Raw genomic sequence first — 25,135 nt, 5'->3', positions numbered from 1 at the left:
AATGAAACTTCTCTAATTTTTAGCCTGATGTAGCCCATTACAGTTATTTTACAATAAGCCTTAGCATTAAAATAATGTAACTTTTACATTTCTACACTTGCAACGGTTTATATCAGCAAAAAAATAGTATTTTTAAACCAAATCAAGAATAAATAATAATATAAGCATCCTCCATAAAACAAATAAATAACAAATTTTCCGAAACTTCATTAAAAAAGGATTTAAAATCTCATTCTCTAACTGAAAATGCAAAAAAGTACTGTTGAAAAAATTTAAGCTGGCCACCATATTGAAAAATAAAAGTGGGTTTACAAATTGCGGTAGCATATTTTTAATGCATTAAAAAAAAATTAGGTTACATTTTCTATTTAAAGTTTTTGATAACTATTGCAGTTTTAAATCCCAATGATGGTCAAGTTAAATTAATCAGGCTGTAAATTATATAACTTTTTTTTTGTTTAACCTCTGGGACCACCGTTAGGTATTGCTTTAGAGGATGAGATGAATGATTTGTAGTGCATATGAAAATTCCATGCCTGACCGGGATACAAACCCAGGACCTCTGGATGAAAGGCCAAGATGCTACCACTCACGCCATGGAGGCCGACTATATTATATAACTGCACATAAACAGGTAACATATAATTCTGATAACAATAAAATAAAATAGAAAGGTCAGTAAAATATTAAACAGTAACGTCACACCAACACAATTTAAATTACACACACAAAGAACACAAAACACCCAATATATATTTATAAAGATAATATAGCTTACAGATGATGGAATATCAGTTGATAAATTCTGATGCCATTGTATGCTAGTATTTGTATTCTGATCATCAATCAAACTGGATGAATCTGGAATAACCGATTCTAAATCTCCACCAGATGATTCTTTACCAGGAACCTGAGCCGGCATCACAAATGTAATTTCTAATTGCGGTATTAAAGCGCCCATTACAATAGAACTACCACCATCTCTATGTAAGATGCGATTTGAATCCATCGCTAGGAACGTCGTCAACTACAACAAAAATTAATTTGGTTACGGCAAAATTAAAAACTTAAATTTTTAATATTTTTAACATACATAAAAACACTTGCTTTTTATTTAATGAATGCTTACAGTAAAATGAATTATTAAGATGGTTTCAGAGAAGTTCTGCTTAGTTCTAAAATAGTTGTAGATTTATTCAGTTACAAACACGGCTTAATTTATTTGGCTGAAAGGTTTACAATTTAGTAACATTCTTCCATATAATACCATTTCAAGGACGATTGAGATTATTTCTTTAATAACCCTGTACCTTTTACCTACTCTTTGGAGATTTTTTGGATGAAAAATAATTTTTGCTATAACACATATTTAAGCAGACCAAGGTAAAATCACCGATTAGTAACATGTTGTTTCTACGCGAGTAAAAAGTCCTCTTTTTCAAGGGACTCTGTGGGTGGAATGGAATTTGCCCGGAAGAGATCTTGAACTTTCCTTTGAGTGGAAATGGTAATTTTCTCTTGCGTTTTGACCATCCTCGCTCACCCATTTACTTATGGGTTAGGTCTCACCCTGCTATGAATCATAACCTATGTTAGAATGATTTCGCTGATGCTTTTCTTTTATAAATAGCCTCAGGCACATCCCGAATTAATGTCCAACAGTAATCGGCTAGCATGTTAATATTCCATTTCCCTTATAGCGGCTGCTTTCCATCACCGACATGTCTTGGTGGAAACGTTCACTGTGTTCGACGCTTATGTCTCCAAGATTGTCCGGGAAAAAACCAGATGTGAGTGGAGGAAATGCATTTTCAAAGACATATTACATCCCGTAGCTCTTATGAAGTAAGAAGTTGATTAACAATATCGTGGTAATTGTCAGATTTTTGTTTACCGAGAAAACTTCTTTCTAACATATTTAAATGAAGCCCAAGCTGCACTTTCTACATTATTTAACACCGAGTTAAATACATCATCTTTGACCAACTCTCTTATTTGAAGAGCAACAAATACTCCTTCTCTAATTTTTCCTTTATTTGGAAATTTCTGCCTGATGTACAAACTATTCTGACTATCCTTTTTCATTGCTTTTACAAAATATTTCATTAGTCCTAGTTTGATATGGAGAGGGGGTAAAAATGTTTTGTTTTTGGGTTCTTCTAAGGGCTCATGAATAATATTTTTCCCATTTGCAGTTAAGTTGTCTCGTTTCTTCCACTCTTTGGTAACATAATTCGCAAAGAAAATATATTTACTTAGTATAGCCTAACTGCATGCCAACAAAATAGCTATAACTTTCAAATCACCACATATGTTCCAGCTTTATTTTTTATAATTTATTTTTTCAAGAACATTTTTCATCACATTGTATGTCTCTTTCAAATTAACACCATAAGTAATTGTTATCGAAGGATATTTGTTACTGTTGTGCAGTAGACCGCTTTTAAACTATATTTGGATGAATCTATGAAAAGGCACCAGTCCTGAGATTTATGAATTTGTCCTAAGCGCAACATTAGCTCATCAATATCTGTGCAATAAACCAAACTATTTTCCTCAATAAAGTACTGAGAAAGTTCTTTTTGTCGGCTTCAAAAACCAAAATTTTTAGATTTTTTTTTAAAGTAAATTCCAACCTTGCAGTCTTGATCCTAACAGTTCAGCTTGATTTTTTGATAAATTTAAATCCCTAACCGAGTCAATTAATTCAACTTTTGATATAAGATGTGGCTTATTGGAAGATAAGTCAAAATCAAAATCATTGTTGTCTTCTTCAGTACTGCCCGATTCTTCATCGCTGCTTTCGAAACGCATTCATAGGCGGCTCAGGAACTGGAATAATTTCACTGTGAAATATAAACTTGCACATTACAGTGAAGGTTATTTCACAGTATGTTTAGATCTTTTAGAAATTCCAGACACACTTGTTAAACAAAAGTAACAATCGGTTACATGAACCTATGGTTCACGCCAAACCATAGGTACACCAAATGGCAAAGCCTTTCAGTCATCCTTTTAAATATTCAAAAAATTATGTATAAAAAAAAATTATGTAATAATTTTACAATTATTAAATATTCAACAATTAGTGCATACTCTATCAGGAGCCCACATCTTATCCTGATCGCCAATTTTACAGTGAAGATACAAATGATATGCTTTTTTAATTAAAAGTGTAATGTTTTTTCTATTTGATTTTCAGTAAACTCACCGCATACATAACAAAAGGCATCCACATCATTTACACAATTTCAAGGCATTATGACACTGGACTGCTAACAAACTTAAAACGGCAAAAAGAATGAACAAGATTAATTCATTCCTAAATCCAGTGCTTAATACAAAAAACACAGCTGTGTTTTCAGCTACATGTTTTAACCTGCACAGACATGATTAATCTTGTCCATGAAGGCTCACTCTTCAGTATTAGATATGATGTCATAGTATGTGACTACGATATGATTTAATTCTTTGTCTAGTATTGTTTATTCATAGCTTATAAATTATGTTAACAAAGGTAAACAGTAAAAGAATGAGCTAAAAAAACAATATAGGAGTTTAACATGCTAACTGTACATTGAAAAATGAAAAAATGGTGGGCAATAGAAAGAGAATCTTTCTATCGAGTTCATATTCGTTTAAAATATAAAAATAGATTTTTATTTAGCACTATTATTTAACCTCAACATAATTATCACATACTACATTCTCAATTATCTGTTTTATATATCCAAATCTTTGTTTATCTCTACAAGTTTTTACTTTCTACAATTTCTATATTACCTAAATAGATAACATATGCGTTAATATACAGTCCACCATCCAACCTAGTTCATTTCGTTATAAAAATTTGGCAAAAATCTCTCTTTTCCTCTACTCATCTTAAGATCTGCTCATTTCAAATTTTATTCATCTTCTTATTTTCAACATCCTCCTATAACATTACAGTACAGAGGCCATAATTTTTTTTTCTGATTTTCCTATTACCATAATAATCATTATATAATCAAAAAGAAGCCACACTCTACACAAATATTTTCAAGAATTACTAATTCTTAAATCTGTATTTGATATACTATTAGACTTATTTGTTTGATGAAAGCTCTCCTCACTTACGCCAGCAGTCTGCTCTTAATGTCTGACTTACTTTATCTAACATTTATTATTTTACTATCTACATAATAAAATTCTATTTTCAGTTCATTATGTTCCACTACCTTCCTCACTTTCAGTTTTTTCTGTCAAATTTGGATCACATTGGTTTTAGTCTTCTAAAACACTGTTATCACTTGTACTACGAATATTTTGTTTTCACGGATTGTTTTTTATAATTTGATGAACTATGTACTTCATAGCTATAATTAAAGAATCTGTTGATTTACACTATCTGTATGAATCTATTTTTCTTAGACCTTAGGTACAAGAGACACCGGTCAAGAGTCACTCTCTCTTGTAGAAATGATGTTCATTGACCAGAAACACGTAAGGTGATTAGAATGAAAGTATCACTTGTAAGGTTGAATATCACCTGCATTTCTGCAGGATGGTTGATATGTTAATGTGCAACATCATATTTGTTTAGGGAAGAAGACAACAAGAGACCACCTTACTCCTCATTCTTCTTAGTATGCCTGGCGTCGGATGCCCATTATTCTTAAGGGCTGTATAATTTTTGATACTCAGGACTTACATCATGTTGCTTCTTAAATATTATGGTTATAAATATATATAAGCGTGTGATTAAAAGATATCCGACTTTCTTTTTTGTTGCTGTAACCAGTTGTAGCATGGGAAGGAGTAGTCATGTAATGTGACCTTGATTTGTAATTGCTGTAAATGTTCACTGTTTTGTTGCGATTGCAGCCAGTCACTGCTTATCAGCCGTGCTTGTCATGTTTTTGTTGCCTTTCAAAATGACTGAATGGATTGAGCAAAGAATCTGCATTAAAGTTTGTTAGAAACTTGGTGACACAAGAAGAGACAATAAGGAAGATTCAAACAGCTTCTGGTGACCAAGTAGTGGGTATTACACAAATTAAAGTGTAATATTGTCATCTCTAAGATGAACAATGTCTGTCGAAAGTGACATCAGCTCAGGCAAAAATCCCCCCAAAAATTGAGTAAGTTCACAGATTGTGATGAATGATCATCAAATAACAATTAGATAGCTTGAAGATGAAGCAGGAATTAAATTTTTTTCAAAGAAATCAATTTTAATGGAATATTTCAGGATGCAGCACATAGTAGCAAAACTTCTCACTTATGAAAAAAAAACATACTGTGCAAGACTTGCTGGAATGTGCTAATAATGATCCCGATTATATGAATAAAATAATAACTGGAAATGAAACATGGATCTATAGCTATGACCCTTGAGGCAACCTTCAAGTTTTCCACACCAAAAGAAAATCAGGGCGATCACGAAGCAATGTGAAGGTCATGTTGATTGTCTTTTTTGATCATCAAAGGTTTATTAATATGTTCCTAAGCTTAAAATTCCACTTAAAGGAAAGAAATTGGAAGACAGAGAAGAGATCAAAAGAAACGTGAAAGAGGTACTATGGTGCTCATTAAAAAAATTACAAAAACAATGAAAATATAGCTAAGATAAGTGGTTTACATCAGAAGGGGTCTACTTTGGAAGAGGATAAATCACTGAATTAAATAGGTTAAAATTGTTTTTATTAGCCAAGGTTGGATACTGTTTGGTCACACCTTGTTTATATATACTGAATTAGAAGAAAAATATTTAAAAATCTAAATTCATAAAAGATGGAGATCCACCAAATAACAGCAGTCATTAAGAAACATTTTTGATTCAAAGTATAATCTATAAACTACACAAACAACATTGTTCCATAACGGACCTGATTGTTATTAAACAATATTAATATTATTTCTACTTTAAAAATTAATAAAAATAGCTAAAAACTGATTTTACCTCATTAGCTTCATCAGCGATTCTCAGCAAAAATAGGAACTGGTAATGATTAATTTGTAAGCTCACTAGCAGACTGATGTGAACCAATGCATGTAAATTAGCAGTTGTAGGCTGCTGTTGTTGTAAAGAGGAAACTGAACTCTTTTTACTTTGATTACTACTGCTGTCTGTATTTTTCTGCTGGTTTGAATTATCATCACTCTCACCTGCATGTATCCAAACCGTAACTGTTACCGATTCTATAAAAGGCACAGGACGTGCGCTTCCAACAGCTCTTACACCGAAAAAATCTGCAGATAATGGATCCAATATAATACACCTGAAAAATAAGTTTAAAATGTACAATTACCTCTGCGTAATAAGTACTTTCTACTAAAGTTTTAGATATTTTTTCTAATAGACCATCAGGCAGGGATTGTCTCTTTAAGCTTATCAATATACAACACTGAGTATTCCTTCTCTAACATCAGAAGAAATTAGAAATGCAAATTATACATAATCCTCCTTTGTTTTTACAGATTACATTACAGATATAGCAGCAGTATAACAGAGAGACCTCATTCTCTGCATGGCTTTTAGTCAGTTATAGTGAATGTTTCTTTAAATACTAATTTTTTACTTTTCTCATTTTTTAATGCTGGCTTTCTAAATATATGGCATATATGGCTCACACATGAATATGATTTTTACCAAAAATTAATTAACAACTAATAGTAGTAATCAATATATATATATATATACTCAAAGCAAGTGAACCCATTTAAAAACAAATATTTACTGGAAAGGCGGCTAAATAAATTAGACTAATTAGGTTCTACATAAAATATTTATGAATAACAGTGGATAATAAAATTCTATTTTTTGTTTATTACAAGAATTTTTAGCTGAATCTTATAGTATTCTTGACGCTGATTTCAAATATGTATGTAGCTTTTTTTTACAAAGCATAGTTTTTTTTTTTGTTGTAAAGGCCATCTTTTTCTGTAAGAAAAAAGTAGCTTCTTTTGAATTTTCTGGTGTAGTTTGCTAGCCCAGAAAAGAAAGAAATACATCAGTCTTGAAATTCCAGCAGTAGTTGGCAAGCATTCTTCTGTTACTCACAGCTCTATAATTGGCAGGGAAAAAATCCAGATGAGAATCTAAGAAATGAATCTTTAGTGACATATTACATTCAACTACTTTATTGTTTTTAAGAAGCTCAGTTATAGGTTTACCTTATGATGTTCTTTTTTAAAAGATTTTCACTCAGCAACCTCACTGTCACTATCTTCAAATCAAAATCATATATTGGCTTTCTTATTTGCAGTCGAATACCTTCCTTCATCTTAGCATCACTTATATTAAGGAAATAGTTTTTTAGAACATGAAATCCAGTCCTATCACGATCAATTATGCTAACATAATTTTTCATTAGACTAGCTTAATATATAGTCTAGCAATGTCTTCTCTTCTACAGTCAATATTATATTTTTGTAGCCACTATTTTTTAACATGATTCATCCTATCTCTGCTGTCCCACTCACACAAGAAGCAACAAAATTTAATATATCAAGTTGTAAACCAGCAAGTTTCATGTGATACATCCTTCATGTGAGCTCAAAAGCTAAAGGGATTGATTTTTCCAAAATAACATTTAATAATGCAAATACAGGTCATAGATAGTTGGTTTCTTATTGGGAAGACATCAACATCACCGGTTAAATCTTTTATGTTATTTTTTTTTTTACCAACGTTATTTGATCACATAACTTCTGAAACAAATCAGTATATGAAGGAAAAACTTCAAATAGCGACTCCTTTTAGACAGCATTCAATTTGGTCTAAATTTACTGATATTACAAGTAAAGAAATAATTGCTATGAATAGTGTTTTACTGAATATGGCTCTGAAAAGGAAAAAGGAGTTTCTAAAGTTTTTTCATCTCAATGGCTTGACTCATCTGAATCTTTTCAAATGTATTTTCTCATACGTGATTTTTCAAAAATTTTTGGGCTCTTCATGTATCACCTCCTATTTCTGCAGCAAATTTAAGATTAAGTAAACAACTAAGATCAAGTAAAGTAAAAGACGTTTTAGATTGTATAGAAACCAGATTTTTAGATTATTATTCACCAAGTCAATGTTTATCTGCAATGAGTCTACTGTAAGTTTCAAGAGATAAATTTTAAAATGTATAATAAAAATAAACCGATTAAGCGGGAATTTGGAATCTATGTTATATGCGATGCAAAAAATGTTTGTTCAGTTATTCTGTATTTTAGCTCTGTAACAAGAGATTTTTTAATGAGGCCTGAACTTTCATTCACTGAACAGATTGTTCTCCAGTTGATCATGAACATGACTAATGTCACTCAAAAATCTGGTTACCATTTATTCACGGAGAGATTTTATATTTCAATAAACTTCGCCCAGGAATTATTAGCAATGCGAGATCATTCAACTGGTACTGTTCAACTATGCAAAAAAGAAATGCCTAAAGAAGTAAACAAAACAAATTTAAGGCGAAACGTGCTGTCCAAGAATCTGTTGCTTACAATAAGGATGATAAAGTAATGGTTCTTGCATGGAGAGATAAGAAGTATGTAATAATGTTAAGTAATTTTCATAATGCCAGTACTACCACTACTAAAGAAAAAACTAATAAAGATATTGAAAAGCCTAAGGAATTTTAAACTACGAGTAGAGTTGACAGGGCCAACCACAGTATTTCAAGTACTAGTTTTACTGTAGAAAGTTTAAAATGGTGGCAGAAACTTTATTTTTGGTTGTTACAAGTGTCAGTTGACAACGGTTTTATTTTATTTAATGAATATCTCACTAGTCAAGGGCAACAACGAATAACACAAAAAAATGTAGATGAATGTAGATTACTGGTCTGGTTAGTGACATCAGGATCACAAACCATAAGCAAGGTCAACCTTCATCAAAAGATGAAGAACGGTTGAATGACAAGCTTCATATTATAAATAAAATGCCTGATAACAAACACAAGGATTGTACTGTGCGCTCCAATCATTAGTCAAAGGTGGTAGAAGAGAGACTGTATTTTGGTGTGAAATGTGTCCCAGAAACCTGGGTTTACACCACTAAAATTGTTTCAAGAAATATCACACTGAAAAAAGTCCTATCTTTTGATTAAATGAAGGTTTTTGTATAAATTTTTTTTTTTATATAAGCAATTATACCTTATACATAAGTAACTAAAACAAATTTGAGACCCAGTGGTACTACTTGATTTCATTATTGGAGGGTAAAGGGTTAAATAATTTATACACACATTTTTACAAAATGGTAGGAAAAGTAGCAGCATCACCAAACATTACACATAAGAGCTCGCATTTGACTGCAGCAGTTTTTTCTTAGCCACCATGATACAATGTTTGTTGTTTACAGCATTACATACAGCACTGAGCGACCAAAACAAAATTAATAGATGCTGTGACTAATAATTACATCTAGAAAGAAAATGACATGAATTGTATTTGTATCACTTATTATTTATAATTGGTTTAATTACTGTGTAAAAAATAATATTTTTCATGGATATTTATTATCTGAAATAAATTATAATTATTTAGCAACTTAACTGCTGCAATAAATAAATAATATATTGTACTTGCATTGTTCATGCACATGTTATTGCTGGAGAATAGGAAAAGCAATTATAAAAAATCTAAGGCTGATAAGAAATTCTGGCTTCATATTCAAAATCAGCACCCAAAATTACACATGATTCAGCAAATATTGACCGCATAACAAAATCATTATTGATCGGTATAATTAATTTTTCTGTAATTAAAATAAATATCCTTTAATTGTTCATACATAAAAAGTATCAAAGTTGAAAACACACACATAAAATTCTTCATTCCTATTGAAATGAAGAGGTATCAAACAGAAATTTCCAGTTTTACTTTTGAGGGGAAAAAATGTGGTAGTAATGGAGTAGGTATAATGATAAATAAGAAACTGGTAAGAAAAGTATTAAAGGTTGAGTATGTTGATGAAAGTGTTATGATGATGATGATGATAAGGATAAAGGGAGAAGATAAAGAAAGTGTAATAATTCAACAGTACATGTCAATCACTCAGCACACAGATGTTGAAGTAGAACATTGTTACAAAAGGATGGAAGAGTCAATTGTGAAAGAAAAGAAGGAGGCATGTGTAGAACAAGGCCGTGGGAAAATATGATCTGGGAATTAGAAATGAAAGAGGAGAAACTGGTTAGATTCTACATGGAGAAGGGAATTAGTATTGCGAAACACCCTGTGGGTATCATATCATGAATGTGGGTATCATGAATGAACAGAGAAAAATATCAAATTGATTTTAAATATTATGATACGACGAAGATTGAGAAATTGTTTAAAGAATGCCAAAGCTTATCCGCATGCAGATTTAAATTCAGATCATTATCTAGTTGTGCCAGAAGTGAACACTTGAGCTCAAGAAAATTGGGAGTGGCAGGAGAAAAGATTACTATGATTTGGAGAAGCTACGGGACAGAAAAAGTTCAGGAAATGGAAAAAAAGAGAACGGGAGATAAACCAAGTAACGCAGATGATAAGTGAATGAAAATTAAGTTTAAAGGAAACAGCAAAAGAGACAATTGGGTTTAAAAACAGGAAGAACTTATTTTCACATTTTAGAATATGAAAAGAGTGGGTTACAAGTGAAATGTTTGACCAGATAAATGAAAGGAAAAAGTGGAAAACAAGGTAGAAGAAAATATAGAAGGATGAATGAATAATGAACTAAGAAAGGAAAGTGAGAAAACTAAAGAAAAGTGACTTGAGAGAAAATATACAGCGATAGAAAATTTGGAAAAATAAGGGAGATATGAGCTAATGTATAAAGAACCATCAGAAATAGTTTTTAAAGAGAAATGGGAGAAGAAAATGTATCAGATAGAAGCAAAGGATGGGGACACTTAATGAGAAGAAGGAAATATAAAGAAGATGGAAAGAATACGTTGTGGATTTATATGTGTTAGAAGAAAAGCCAAGAGATACAGATAAGTATTTCCTAATTACAATTTGGAAAATTTCTCATTTAGAATCAATTTTCTATATGAGATACTGAGGTTTATTTTAATTTTATACTATTTGTGGTATAAAAATTTTTTTAAAACATAAAAATTAAAAATATATATTACATTTACCAGACATCTTTAGATTCAATCCATAACATTTCTCTACTTAACTGCTGATTGACTTCTTCAACTGACCCAGTCAGTTTTTGAGGACACTTTTCACCAACATTATCACTACCTAAAATCAAAATCAAGAAAAATGGTAATTTCTTCATTTATAAAAACTAATGAGGTAAGTATAATTTTTTTTTATTAAAAAACACGTAAATAAACAACAATTTAAAAAAAATTTCCAACAATTTTTAAACAAGTCTAACTTAATCCCACTTTCCTCAACCACATCAAGAACTGATTTATAAAATAAATAACCTGTTAGTAAGTGATTATTATAAATTACAGAAATCAATATTGATTTTTATAACGTATGGCGTGTAAAAGTAACCAGATCTTTTTAATTGGATGTCAGTGTAGAATTTTAGCAATGTGTGGTTTACACCGCTATAAGAAGCAGAAGATAACATGATGTCTAATTTGAAGATTCTTTGCTTATTGTATAGTTTGCATCATATAATTGTTTATGTAAGTTGTTGAATTCATTTTACATTTTTTGAACTACGAGTAATTAGCATGAACAATATACAAACAAAAATTTTATGTGAAACTTGGGAAAATGTTTACTGAAGCAAAGAAATCGTTAAAACAAGCTTATAATAATGCTCGTGTAGTCAAAGTACAGTATTTTGACTGGTTTATGTGATTTAAAAATTGATGTGAATCAATTGATGATGATCCACGCTTCGAAAGATCACAGACATCTTTCATGTCACAAAAGTCAATGAGCTTGTCACATATTCTATTATTACTTAACTGAACAGAAACCACAGATGGGTATAGTATCTCAGTTGGCTCCTTTTACAATATTCTTACCTGAAGGTGCATCGAATAGTGGAAAAGTTTTTGCCATGCTTTATAACACAACAAAAAGATCACAGTGTTATGGTTTAAACAGGAGCTGTTATATCATGTTAATGATGATGAAATATTTTTAGAAAATTAAAACATGTGATAAAATGTAGGTTTACAGCTACCATGTTGAAACTAAACTACATCTTGGAAATGGAACAGGAAAAGTTTGCCAAGACTAAAAAAGCATATCAAGTTCAGTCAAAAATTGAGGTCCTGTTGATGGGTTGTGTTTTTTTAAATAAAACTATCTTACGCAATGAATTTTTGTTTTACAAACCAAACTGTAAATCAGCATTACTACTTTGAAATTTTACAAATACCACAAGAAAACATAAGGAAAAAGAGGCTCAAAATTTGGTGAGACAAGTCAAATTACTGCTTTCCCCAAGTCAAGGTGCATGACAATATATTCTATACATTCAGTACTGCTAATCCTTGAGATTTTACAAAATTGAGCAGATTAAAGAAACTCACAAATGGTGCTAAAACAATTTCAACAGAAGCTTTGTGTGACTGCTTCCTGAAGTGAAAATGTCATATATCAATAGAGCAGGGACTTCTACTTTGATGGCGGCAAGGACAGATAGCTCTCAAGAAAGATTTACATAGCAAAAGTTATTTTTTGAACAGACTTCATACAAAATAAATATAAATATAAAATTATAAAACTGGAGAAAAACAAAATTTCACATAAAAAAATTAAAGATAAAAAAGGCAAGCTTAGATAGTACTAACTGCAACAGATTAAATCTCTTGGATTTAATTATTTGTTTATTTCAAGTTCATTATCATTTAAACTACTGGGAATTGTGTTTGGCAGTTAGAAATAATCTCGATTCTTCATGGATTCTAGAAAAATGTGATAAACATTATAATAAAAAAAATGAATAAATTCTTCAAAGGAAGGTGTGGTTAAATGGCTGGTTTGATAAATTCACATGCTACATGATTTCAGCAAAGAATAGACAAACCACAATTCTCTATAGCAATACAAATTAAAGCCGATCATTAGTAATATGGTTCTTCCATTCTGTATAAAATAAAATAAACAAATTTTTAAAGGAGTTGTGAAGTGCATAGGCCAGGCCTATCAGTTCAATTTCAGGCCTTTGTCAGGGACAAAGACTTGAAAGCTGGCCTCTAGATGGAGTTGTCTGTTTCATGCTGCAGTTCTTCATGAAGAGAGTAATTTTTAACTTTACACTTCCTTTTCTTATCCTTAATCCCTTCTTTCTTATTCTGGATATTGAGATTATACATCAGATCAATGGTGAAGAAAACAGCACCTATAAAGAATATGTATTCTTGATAAGATCTGCTGAGGGGGTATGAAATTGTCTGGGGACTATGATTTCCATTTTAGAGTTGGTAAAATAATAACGATTGAAGTGCCAAACAACTAGTAAAACTGAGTCCTTCAATCCCTTTTAAAAAACAAATAAAAAAATTTAAAATAAGACTATCACTGATAATGTGAAATAGAATCTACGTATGAAAATGCTGAAGAATCATCAGAAAAAATAGAAAAGCTTTGTAAGTATCCAAATGTACTCATAACTGTTACAGGTGTTATGTAAAAATTTTCCAGAATAAAGTTAACAAAGTTATACATATATATGAGATTATACATTTTTTCTAAATTAAAAATAAATATATGTAAAAATCATAAAATATATATGTATACATATATATATATATATACTTACATTCAACATGCTTCATAAATTTCTCAGTTATGACATGAAAATCGTTAGACTTTGATGGGAAATCACTACCATAAAACAATGATGCTAATTCATAATCGTGTATACATTTAGCTAGATCTGCTCGTGAACACCCAGAAACATTTCTGACATTTGTTAATGACACACGACCAACTTGAAAATGCAATGACCTTGGACGATCCCTTTGACCAGTATGTTCACCACTACTCTCAAATATTAACTGTTTAAATAAAGGAATACAAAATAAACAATGACACTGTAAATACTTACTTTTAAATATTTTAATGCTTAAATAATTATAACATATATAATAATAAACATATTGCGCAAAAAAAATATCCAAACTGAAGATGTTAAATATTAAGAAATGAAGATGTTAAATATTAATTATGTTAAAAATTAAGATGTTAAATCAGAGTCAAGTAAAATTGCTATAAAGCAGGCTAAATACATTCACTCTGAGTTACAAATATTTACACATTTTGTCCAGAAATAACCAAAATATACTGGCAATTAACTAAAATTACAGGTAGCAGTGGGGAAAAATTGTAAACATTTCACTTACGTTGTAGCACAAATATTTAAAGTAGCACAACAATAACACCTCTACCTTTCAACTGGAAAACTTGGAATTTGAATCCAAGTCGACCCTGGCATCTTTTAAAAAAGAAATCAAGAAATTACTCAAAAACTGTTCGTTAATTTTTATTCAAAATCTAAACTAGTTCACTATTCAAATTTTAAACAATCTTCAGAACAAGTACCCGACTGGGAAAGTATACGAGGGTAGGGTGAAAACATTTGGGCCTGGATAAGAAAACATTTCTCTGGGTAAATTTTGATTTATTTTTCAACTAGTCACCATTAAGGTTTATACACTTAGCTTAGAGCGCTTAGCTTATGCCAGTTCTGTATGTCGATTTATCCAACTCCTTGAAACAACCATCTGTGGTGGCAATAAATTCATTATTGGTCAAAAATTTCTTCCCTCCAAGCCAGTGCTTCTCAACCTGTGAGTCATGCCCCCTATGGGAGTGTTAAATGGGAAGCATGAGCATATCAAAAAGAAAACATTATTTAAAAAATTTATTAATTTACTTAAAGGAAAGCAAAAAAATATACACTCTGACATAATAAATAATAAAACACATTTACACCTGTATAATACACTTATAAATAGAACTGTATCAGTACTGCACAATGTATTTAATAAATTAACTTTTCAATATCAAATTAAAAACAAGTTTAATAATTATTAGTGACTCCCTTGGGCCTGTCTTGCAGAACAATGTTTTTCAAAGGAAGGTTTAATATTAGAAATACGCTAAATTGTTTTCTATATTTAGCTGAGATCTATATTTTGTCTTCAAAGCAGCCACCACAGAAAATCTGATTTTGCAAAAGTAGGATGTTTAAAATGGTAATAGTATATGAAATGCTCTTGTTTACAATGTAGAAAACTCATCATCCACCCCTGCCCAAAATTCAAAGAGTGATTTATTACTAAATTGTCTTCGCCACTGGCCATGAAATCTATGAAGATTTCTTCTTCGGCAGTTGCGAGCCCTTTGGGAGTATTTTGAAATGGATCCCTAACCCACTCGTAACTTGCTACATTGTCATCAGCAAGAAAATACTTTTTAAAATTCTTTGCCGGCACGGTTAAATGATTTTCAGCGGTTACAAAAATGACTTTCAGATGTTCTTCAGCCTTGTAAGTTTTAATACATTCATCCATATCTGCTAACATTTTTAGGTTTTTTGCCTTAAATTTCTGTTCCACAATTCCAATTTTCAACAAAAAGCATTAACTTTATCACTTGTATTCAACACATATGTATTTGCTCCTTGGAGTTGAAGATTCAAGGTATTTAATTCCTCGAATATGTTGACCACGTAGCTCAATTCCTTCACAAATAAACCATCTTGAAATTTCTTGGTTTCCAGTTGGTTTTCCTCTTTTAGAAAAATGATGATTTCATCTCTTAATTCATAAACACTTGCAAAAGTTTCTCACAAATTAAACATAGGCAGTGAAATGAGCATCTTTATTGCTATCTGTTGCCTCATCAAGCTGAAATCAATTTGTCAGGCAACTTTCCGAAAAGCTGTACATCTTCAGCTGTATCACCGATTCGATGGGCAACTGTATTATTTGATAGAGGCATGGATTGCAATTCAAACTGTAATTCATTGATTTTTGCCATTGCAATGACTGAAGTGTGAGCTGGAGCATTGTATTGATGGAAAAGCACTTTTTTTGGCCAAATGCAGTCTTTTCCTTAATTTCATCACAGATACTCCAACAGGGTTGCATAATATTCGCCATTCATTGTTTCACCCTTTTGAAGACGATCATGAAACTTATTCCACATCCATCCCAAAAAACAGTCACCATAACTTTGTTAAAGGATAAAGTTGTTTTTGCTTTTTTTAGAGCAGATTGACCTTTTTCAACCCATTGCTTTGACTACTGTTTTGTTTTGAGAGTGTAGTGATGAATCTAAGTCTCATCAAATCACAAATTGACAAAAATTCCTCTGGATTGCACTAAAAGCGCTTCAAAAAATCACTTGAAATGTTTTTTCAGCACTATATTTGGTCAGGCATGAGCAAACATGGCATCCAGCTAGCACACAGCTTTTTCATGCCTGAATGTTCAAACAAAATATTGCATATGCATTCTGTTGACATGCCTACACTCTGCTAATTCGTTCACTATCACTCATCAATCTGCCAAAACGATTTTATGTACTTTTTCTATCATTTCTGGCATAGTCACTTCAGATCGGCTTCTACTGTAAAGTTCATCGCTAAAGTGTGTTTGACCCATTTTAAACTCTGCAATCCAGTGTGGTTAACTGTTGTATTTGATGAAGAAGAGTCTTCCAATGTCGTATCAAGCTCTTCTTTAATTTCCTCTGCACTTAAGCCTTTCAGAAAAAGGATTTAATCAGTGCATGAATTTCTAGTTTTTCAATTTTCCAAAAAAACACCCTAATTCTCCACTTTGACCGACTATAAATACTATACTACTAAATGGTCCAGCGATTTGAAATTCTTATAGTAAACTAATGAAGAAGGAAACCATGTCACATCGTTAAGAAATTAAGCATACTAATACCATCTTTGTATGAGACCTGGAAATTTTCACCCCACTCTCATACATAAAGAAAATGAAATACGTGAAAAATGAAGAAATAATAAAAAACTATTTATTAACAAATAACTAATATTTACAAAAAAATTGAAAAAATACATTTTAAAATGTTTCATAAGCATTATTTATTTGTTAATGTCAATTATATTTATCTTTATTTCTTCATTTTTAACAAATTGATTTAAGTTTTTGTTTAAATACTATTTTCTCAGTTTCTACTGATGAATAAATAATCTTCAAATCTACTTCAAGATTTTAAGAAAATGTCTTGAGTATTTTTCTATTTTTTATTCCAATATCCAGTTAGTATAACCTTTTACATGTACTTAGTATTTGTACATGAAATTTTTTGCATGTTGTAATTGTCTATACTTCATTCCCTCTAGTAAGCTGGTATCAAGAAGGGTACTTGGCTTTAAAAATTAAACATTTTTCCCATAACTTTCTCTGTTGAACCTCAGAAAAAATAGAAAGATGAGAGTAAAAAAAATTAAATACACATTTAAAGAGTAGTAGTCGTATGACAAAAATTTAGGAGAACAAATACAAATTTGAAAAATGTTGATTTGCTTACACAATTGTGCTAAAAACAAACAGGATTACTTTTCTATCAGTCATATTTTGGCTTATTCAATTCTCATAAATGAATTTTGACTATCTAAACAAACACATTTCAATGCATTTTATCCCTAAACTGTTCTTAGACAAACAAAAAAGTCTGTCTTAGCTGCCTTTCGACCTGCTTTAGTACATAGGAAATAACAAACACTTTTAAAACTATTATAACAAATATTGTGAATAATGGTTTAAAAGTATAATGCAAGTGTTAGAATAGAAATGCTGAACTCTCCACATCCAAAAAAAATGCATATCAAACTAAAAATATACCACAAAGATGTTAACTTTTTTCAATTAAGTGGAAATTATACTTCATGATCCTTAAGAAAAAAATCAACAATGACTATTTAATTACATTACTGCAATGCTTGAAGGAGGTAGTTTGTTCTAAAAGAACAACAGTACTGCATGAGAATGGTGAACGAGTACTCATGACAAGTCTGCCAAAGCCTTGGAATTTGTCATTTGTAATGATATCTTATAAATTATCTGGTCAAGAACATATTATTAACTTGTGCAGCAATCTCTTGCTAAGTACAACACTTCATGGATATAACAGCCATTTTATTTATTAGATCTTGATTTATACGAGTTTCTCCTATCCAAAGACCCAATGTAAAAAAGGTTTTAAGATGGAGTTAAATGTGTGGATTTAAAAGCTGACTATATTGAAGGTATATCAACTTAAAAATCTGTTAATTCTAGTTATTTATTAATTTTATTAAAATAATTCTTAACTGGATAATTTTTGGATCTTACAGAAAATATTTTCTAGTAAGACGTATAATAATGTAAGAGAATAAAAAATCAATATACCCTGGGAGATATAGCTTCAAGTTTCACATCAATATACATCTTTGGTATTGTATTTGATGAATCAGATACGGATTCATTTCTAGGAGATGCTAACAATAATGAATGGAATAGATTTAATGCGAATGAATTCAACCACAACAATGTCAATACATCAAAATGCACTTGAACTGGATTTAAATGTAGATAAAATTTAGGAGGTGGCACTGTAAAAAAAAAACAAAAGAAAACAATTATTGAATATATCAATATTAAGAAAAAACATTGATATAACATATTCACTCTAAACATGAAACTAATTAACTAAATTAGAAATGTAAAAAAAGAAAATTCATAAGAATGAAGTAACAAGAATTTTCAACTTTATTACCGAGATTGGGATTAAATTTGTAAACAAATTCTGATAGAGTTCGGCAACATTGCTGTAAGAATTTTTAACATAACATTTCAAAATGCTTTATTCTTTTCTTTACTATTTTTAATGCACTGTCTGTCTATATTTCATTGACAGAGTACTTAACACACAAAGAGGGCCAACAATACAAAAAAAAAAATAAGACAAAAACGTTTGTAATACTTTTTAATCTATAAATTTTATAATTAAATTGTTAGTCTACATAAAATTCTATGACCTACAAAATTCCACTTTTTGTCTTCTATATCTCTTCATTCTTCATAATTTACTTTTCTACGTAGACATTGTAGACAACGTAATGTTTCTTCATATTCTCTAGGTAGACGGCTTTAGGATTGCATAACTTGGGTAATATTAATCAAATTCTTACATAGACATCCTTGTATAATACTCTAAAAACTCATAACTAACAATTACTATCTTCTTTCATTCTGTTATTTCATTATTTCTGATTATGTTTCACAGGTCAAAAGAAATTCAAACCATAAGAATCGGTAATTCTGCCCCTTAATTAATGCCCTAAGAATTTCAGTACGACTTCATTTCACCAAAGCAGCTGAAATCTTTCACTAGCCTTAACTCACAAAAGAATAACTTTTAAAATAACCCTCGTATTACAAATTTTTACTTAAAAACTAATTTTACACTACAATATGGGTTAATAATAAGTATTTAGATAACTGTTTTAAATACTCCCACTAAAAATACTTAGATTGTTGTATTTCATAAAGATGAGGTAAAAATTTGGCATTTTAAAACAGAACATGCATAAAATTCAGTTCTCTAGCAATTAAGCACAAGACGCTTAGTAGACGAACTGTTTCTGCTGGAAGTAGTTCATACTTCTACCAAAAAAATGTAATTATTGTTTGACTATAAAACTATGTATTTTTTGCCTAGAAGATTTACAAAGGCATTGGTGTATGGGATAAATAGACCTTGTACCGCAGGTAGCAAGATTACGGTACGGGTCATATATGCCTTGTAACACAGAGAGGCAACACAAGCTTATTAGGCTGCCACAGTGAAAGTGTTAAATTTTTCTGAAAGAGAATAAACTACTTTCTATTTCCCATATCACAGAAAGTAGCAAGGTATGATTAAAGCCAGTTACTCACACAGTATTCCATCTAATCATTATTTTCAAATTGTTAAACCTGCCAACAATTATTATCCTGACCTTTCATCCGAAGATCCTGGATTCAAATTCCAGTCAACCATGGCATTTTTCATACACTACAAAATTCCATTTCCATATTCCACGTACAAGCTTCAAACAAAATGTTTGAATTACAAATTTTTTTGTAATTTCATCAACAAAAAATAAATTCCTCAAGTGGTCAAACTAAAGTGGATAAGGTCGCTTGGTGTTAGCATCATGTGATGGTTAACCATGACTTAGATCAGGGCTATAAGGAGGATTTTTAACTGAGTCTTACACAACAATTTTTGTTTCAGGTCTAACGTTATTGTGTAGAAACAACATGTTGGGCTTGGGGAATGGGATTCAGAGCCATTTAAACTGATACGTTGCCTTGAACTTGCCTAATAGTTCGCTCACTAAAATTATGCAAGATTTATTGCCACCTTTTTGTAAAGAAAAACAAACATAATCCTATATAATCCTAAAAAAGAATGGCAAAATCTTTCTTGCAAATAATTGCATTTTCATTTTCACTAAACCGTTTCACCTTTTATTTACTGATGCACTGGCCTATTTCATTTTGTATGTCAGAATGTGATTTAATGAGTACCCCTCTTCTTTGCACTATTCCCATAACTTTTGAATAATTTGAGCAAGAGCAGCTTTCTACATTTCTATTTCACGATGACACTAGTTATTATCTACTCGTTCATCATCCTTGCTCTATTATAGAATTGAATGTGGCAATGAGTACAGTGTAGAGGGAGTATAGACAAGTTCCATAATAACCAATTCAGCCTTAGCTATATATTTTTTGAAGATTCTGGAAATAATTGGTTGATCAGTGTATGAATCAATTACAAGATGTGGTTAAATTTAATTAAAAAATTACATTTTTATTAAAATTAAAAATGTTAATTTTTCTAGTGTAAAATTTTCATAAATTATAGTACAGTTGTACATATGTACAGTTGTAATTATGTATAGTTGTACATATAAAATTCTAGAAATAAACTACGCAAACATACAATGCACTTACAGGGAAATGGAATGTCTCCTGGATAATAATAATAAGTAAATTCAGCGTGCAACGTTTTGAAATCACTGGGTATATTATATCGCTCCTTATCCCCTGCAATTACAGAAAAAACCAAAAGAACTATTATATGATATAAAAAAGTAAAAAAAAATATCTGCTGAAAATATAAACAAGCTACGTAATTATTATGCATTTCAATTTAATTGATAACACAATACCAACCATTCACTATAGAAAACAGATATAAAAATATCATAAGCAGAGCCTCTGGTAAATTTATTCATAATTATCAACATAAAATGGTTTTGACATTAGATCAGTGCTTGCCAATAATAACATTTATTAACAATAAAAATTTATTTTTATGAATTTACACAATATTTTTACTTTACAATTTTACAAACAGAAATACAATGAGATTTTTTCAGAGCTAATTAACAAAAAAATCTATATAAAATATGTAACTAACCCAAGACACACATAATAAATAAATAATCTATACACCAAATAATAATTATAAAAATAGATAATTTAATTTTTTATAAGAGCACTACCCATCTTTCCACAGGTAAAAAGCGGATAAATTCATGCCGACCACCGAGATTTCTCATCACTTCTGATTATTTTTATGGTATATAAGTTACAAATGAATACGTTAAGTTACCAATATATGGTTGTTTGGTAAAAGAATAAATATTGGTTTACTGCTGACTATAATAACCAAAAATAATAAGCATGATCATAATTATACCTCGGTATACAATGTAGTCAAATAAGACCTCTAATGTGATTGGATTAATAAACAATGAACCGCAGTACCTGAGAGTATGAAATTTAAACCTTTAACAAAAGTGAAATAGTTCAAAAAAATTCTCAAGATTAGCCGTTCTATTTGAGACAATAGATTGAGAAATTAAAATGCATAAAATAATACTTTACATTAACATACATAAGAAACAATTGTTAAAAAAAATCTGGATACAGCCCTCATAACAACTAACAGAATGAAACAAATCAAATCACTACACACAGAATACAATCCAATTATCAAATAAACACAATACCACATGAATATATTAATGATTTTTGAGGTGAGACCACAGTATAAAGAACGTTTAGCAAAACATTTCTTTGGCAGTTACAAATAATTAGTCTAATTATTTTTAATAATCAGTCAAGTGTTTTAAAATCAGTCAAGTGTCCGAAAAATCATGAAGATAATAATTATAACTAATGATTTTCTGGGTAAATACAATAAAGCACATAATGCTGCATTTCCTTAATTCTACAAGTACATATAAAGCAGTAACTTGAAACTAACCCGAGTTGTGACTAATAAAATCCTTCTAATAACAACAAGAGCACTGAAATAATTGTGTGCTCTTGAAGTGGGATTACTTGAAAGTAGATTTCAACATGGTACTCCACCGGGTTGGTCTAGTGGTTAACGCGTCTTCCCAAATCAGCTGATTGGGAAGTCGAGAGTTACAGCGTTCAAGTCCTAGTAAAGCCAGTTATTTTTACACGGATTTGAATACTAGATCGTGGATACCGGTGTTCTTTGGTGGTTGGGTTTCAATTAACCACACATCTCAGGAATGGTCGAACTGAGAATGTACAAGACTACACTTCATTTACACTCATACATATCATCCTCATTCATCCTCTGAAGAATTATCTAAACGGTAGTTACCGGAGGCTAAACAGGAAAAAGAAAGAAAAGATTTCAACATGGTAAATGTATAACTTTAAGTTTTTTATGTTTTATGAACTGTGACAATAATACTGATCGTACTTCAAACTGTTTATAACAAATTAAGTCATACAAGTTTTTATATAGTAATTTTTCCACTATGAACACCAAGAATAATTATCTAAAACTACTATTACTACAAAACATGCAAAAAAAAATATACTACTTTAATGCTTACAGATAAAAAGATGCTTACAAACCTGTTGTTACATTAGTTGTTATCTATTACCTAATGAAGAATTAAAAATCAATTCAGATTTCTCAAAATATAAACAATACTCAAGAAAGATACAATCTCATATGAAAATCATATATACATAAACAAAGTTTTTGTATCCTTAAAATTATTAAAATCAATAGTACCAACTTATCAAAACATATCATCTAAAATTCCCTACTACTCAACTAGTAACAAAACTACTAATATCATATTAAGTGTATTAATCTTGATCATGCAATCTATAAATTAACTTAATATTTAATGTTATATTCTACCTGAAAGACTTGATCTCCTCTTGTGGTGGGCTTAAAAATACACCAAAATCTTAAAAAAAAAGCTATCATCCAACCTAATGACCTTAAACCTATGTAGTTTGTAATATGTAATTAAAAGAAAAAATCTCCATATGTGAATTCATAAGAAATCTTTCAAAGTAAAACCAGACATTTTATATTTTAACCCATGAAACTTTTAACATATTTTTAATAAGAAAAAAAAAATATATATATATATAAAAATTTAAAAAATAGTAAGTAAAATATTTAAAAGTAACACTAAAAATCAAAGTGTTTTATATTATCATTACAGTTCAAAACAAAACTAAAACATGTTCTAAATAGAAGTTTTATCAGTAGTTTGTTTTACTAACTGTATCAAACACAGATAGACCGGTTAAAACAATACATTCAGCTACAAATTTCTATCACTGAAATGTACATAAATTAATTTATCCCCAGAGCAATAACAAGTTTACACTTGATTACAACCACTTTATGATAAATTTCATAGTGGGTAAAAAACACCAAGTCTGACCAGAGGATTTGAACCCAAAACCAAACAGATCAAACTCAGAGGTGCTCCTACACTGCTACAGAGGACTTCCACAGAGAAACTTTTATAAATATATATTTATTTTTGATTATGTTGTGTAGTATTGTAATTATGAAGTATGTCCGGAAAGTAAGATTACAACATTGTCTGCAGCTCTGAGGTAAACAAAAGAGGAGGATGGCTGACAAAGGTAATGTGTTTGTTGGTCAGTAACGCTTGCCTCCACATAGTACACAAAATGATCAATCTCCTCAACAGTTTTAGTTGGGATATTCTGAACCATCCTGCCAAAAGCCCATATCTGACACTGAGTGACTTTTTCTTTTCACACTTTTGAAAGACCACAACAGCAGAAAACGCTTTTCAACTGATGAAAAGGTGAAGAATGCTGTATGTGAATGATCAAAGCAAATGGCACCAGATACGTGTGACATAAGAATACGAAAGTTGGTACTCTGGCTGAACAAATGCTTGGAACTGATGGTGGATGTGTAAAAAAATAGCAGTATAATTGTGTAATATGTTAAGTTTCATTGATAAATATGACCTTTTTGATTTTTGTAAAATGCTGTGGCTTTACTTTCGAACATACCTCATGTCAATTAATAAAAATGAATATATAAACAAAATCAAGCTTAAAAATTTATTTAGTAAATTTTTAAAATCCAAGAATTTTCCATCAGTGAACAGTTATAAAAAATATATCAGGTATGCAATACTAACATTGTTTATAACTACAAGTTGTCAAGATTAACTGAATCAATAAATAAATAAATATTGATGACGAAATTAAGTTAACACTATTACAAAACAAGTCTACCAATTTAAATAATTACCAATGATTCAAACTAAGTAAATTAATCATATATAGTACTTGTCCATTCACAAAAGTATGTGTAATATATATATATATATATATATATATATATATATATATAGCTAAATATATAATAGCTATATAATATAAAACTTATATTACACTTATACTGCGTGCACACACGCATGCACACACACATACACACATCAGTGATTGAGGTTGGAAACATCTCTCTATTGTTATAATATTATTGTTATATTTTTAATTAAATTTTATTAAAAAATTTCTGATGAAAAGATACAGGTAAATGTATATTGCCACAAAATTTAAGCTTATTAGCAAGCCAACAGAATCTGCTTCAGATGACACTCTACTATCCTTTTACCATAATATATATAGCACCATAATTTTTTGTATTAAAATATGTACATTGTTCTGCTAATTTATCATATAATAATTGTACAACACTTCGCTGAAGCATCACCCCATGATTTTGTAAGGATTTTACTTGGCAAAATATATATTTCATCAAGGTATATGATCTGTCTGTTATCATGTCTATTGTATGCATTTTAATCTTGTACTTCTCACTAAATTCC

At 30.3% G+C, this 25,135-nt stretch overlaps 1 protein-coding gene across 3 annotated transcripts in view; it reads right to left on the bottom strand.

The window, feature by feature from the left end:
• LOC142332545 (bridge-like lipid transfer protein family member 3B) overlaps positions 1–25,135 on the bottom strand; it is a 130,704-nt gene that overhangs the window by 53,572 nt on the left and 51,997 nt on the right. For all 3 annotated transcript variants that reach the window (XM_075378999.1, XM_075379001.1, XM_075379000.1), the window contains 6 exons: positions 20,916–21,008; positions 18,321–18,523; positions 13,709–13,946; positions 11,106–11,214; positions 5,942–6,260; positions 779–1,027 (listed from right to left, as the gene is read on the bottom strand). In XM_075378999.1, the coding sequence (XP_075235114.1) occupies positions 779–1,027; positions 5,942–6,260; positions 11,106–11,214; positions 13,709–13,946; positions 18,321–18,523; positions 20,916–21,008 (1,211 nt within the window). The remainder of the gene's footprint in view (positions 1–778; positions 1,028–5,941; positions 6,261–11,105; positions 11,215–13,708; positions 13,947–18,320; positions 18,524–20,915; positions 21,009–25,135) is intronic.

This window comes from Lycorma delicatula, chromosome 11, assembly GCF_047948215.1.
Source record: "Lycorma delicatula isolate Av1 chromosome 11, ASM4794821v1, whole genome shotgun sequence".
Lineage (NCBI taxonomy): Eukaryota > Metazoa > Arthropoda > Insecta > Hemiptera > Fulgoridae > Lycorma > Lycorma delicatula.
Note: the sequence above shows the minus strand (reverse complement) of the source record. Positions and strands in the feature narration are given on the sequence as shown.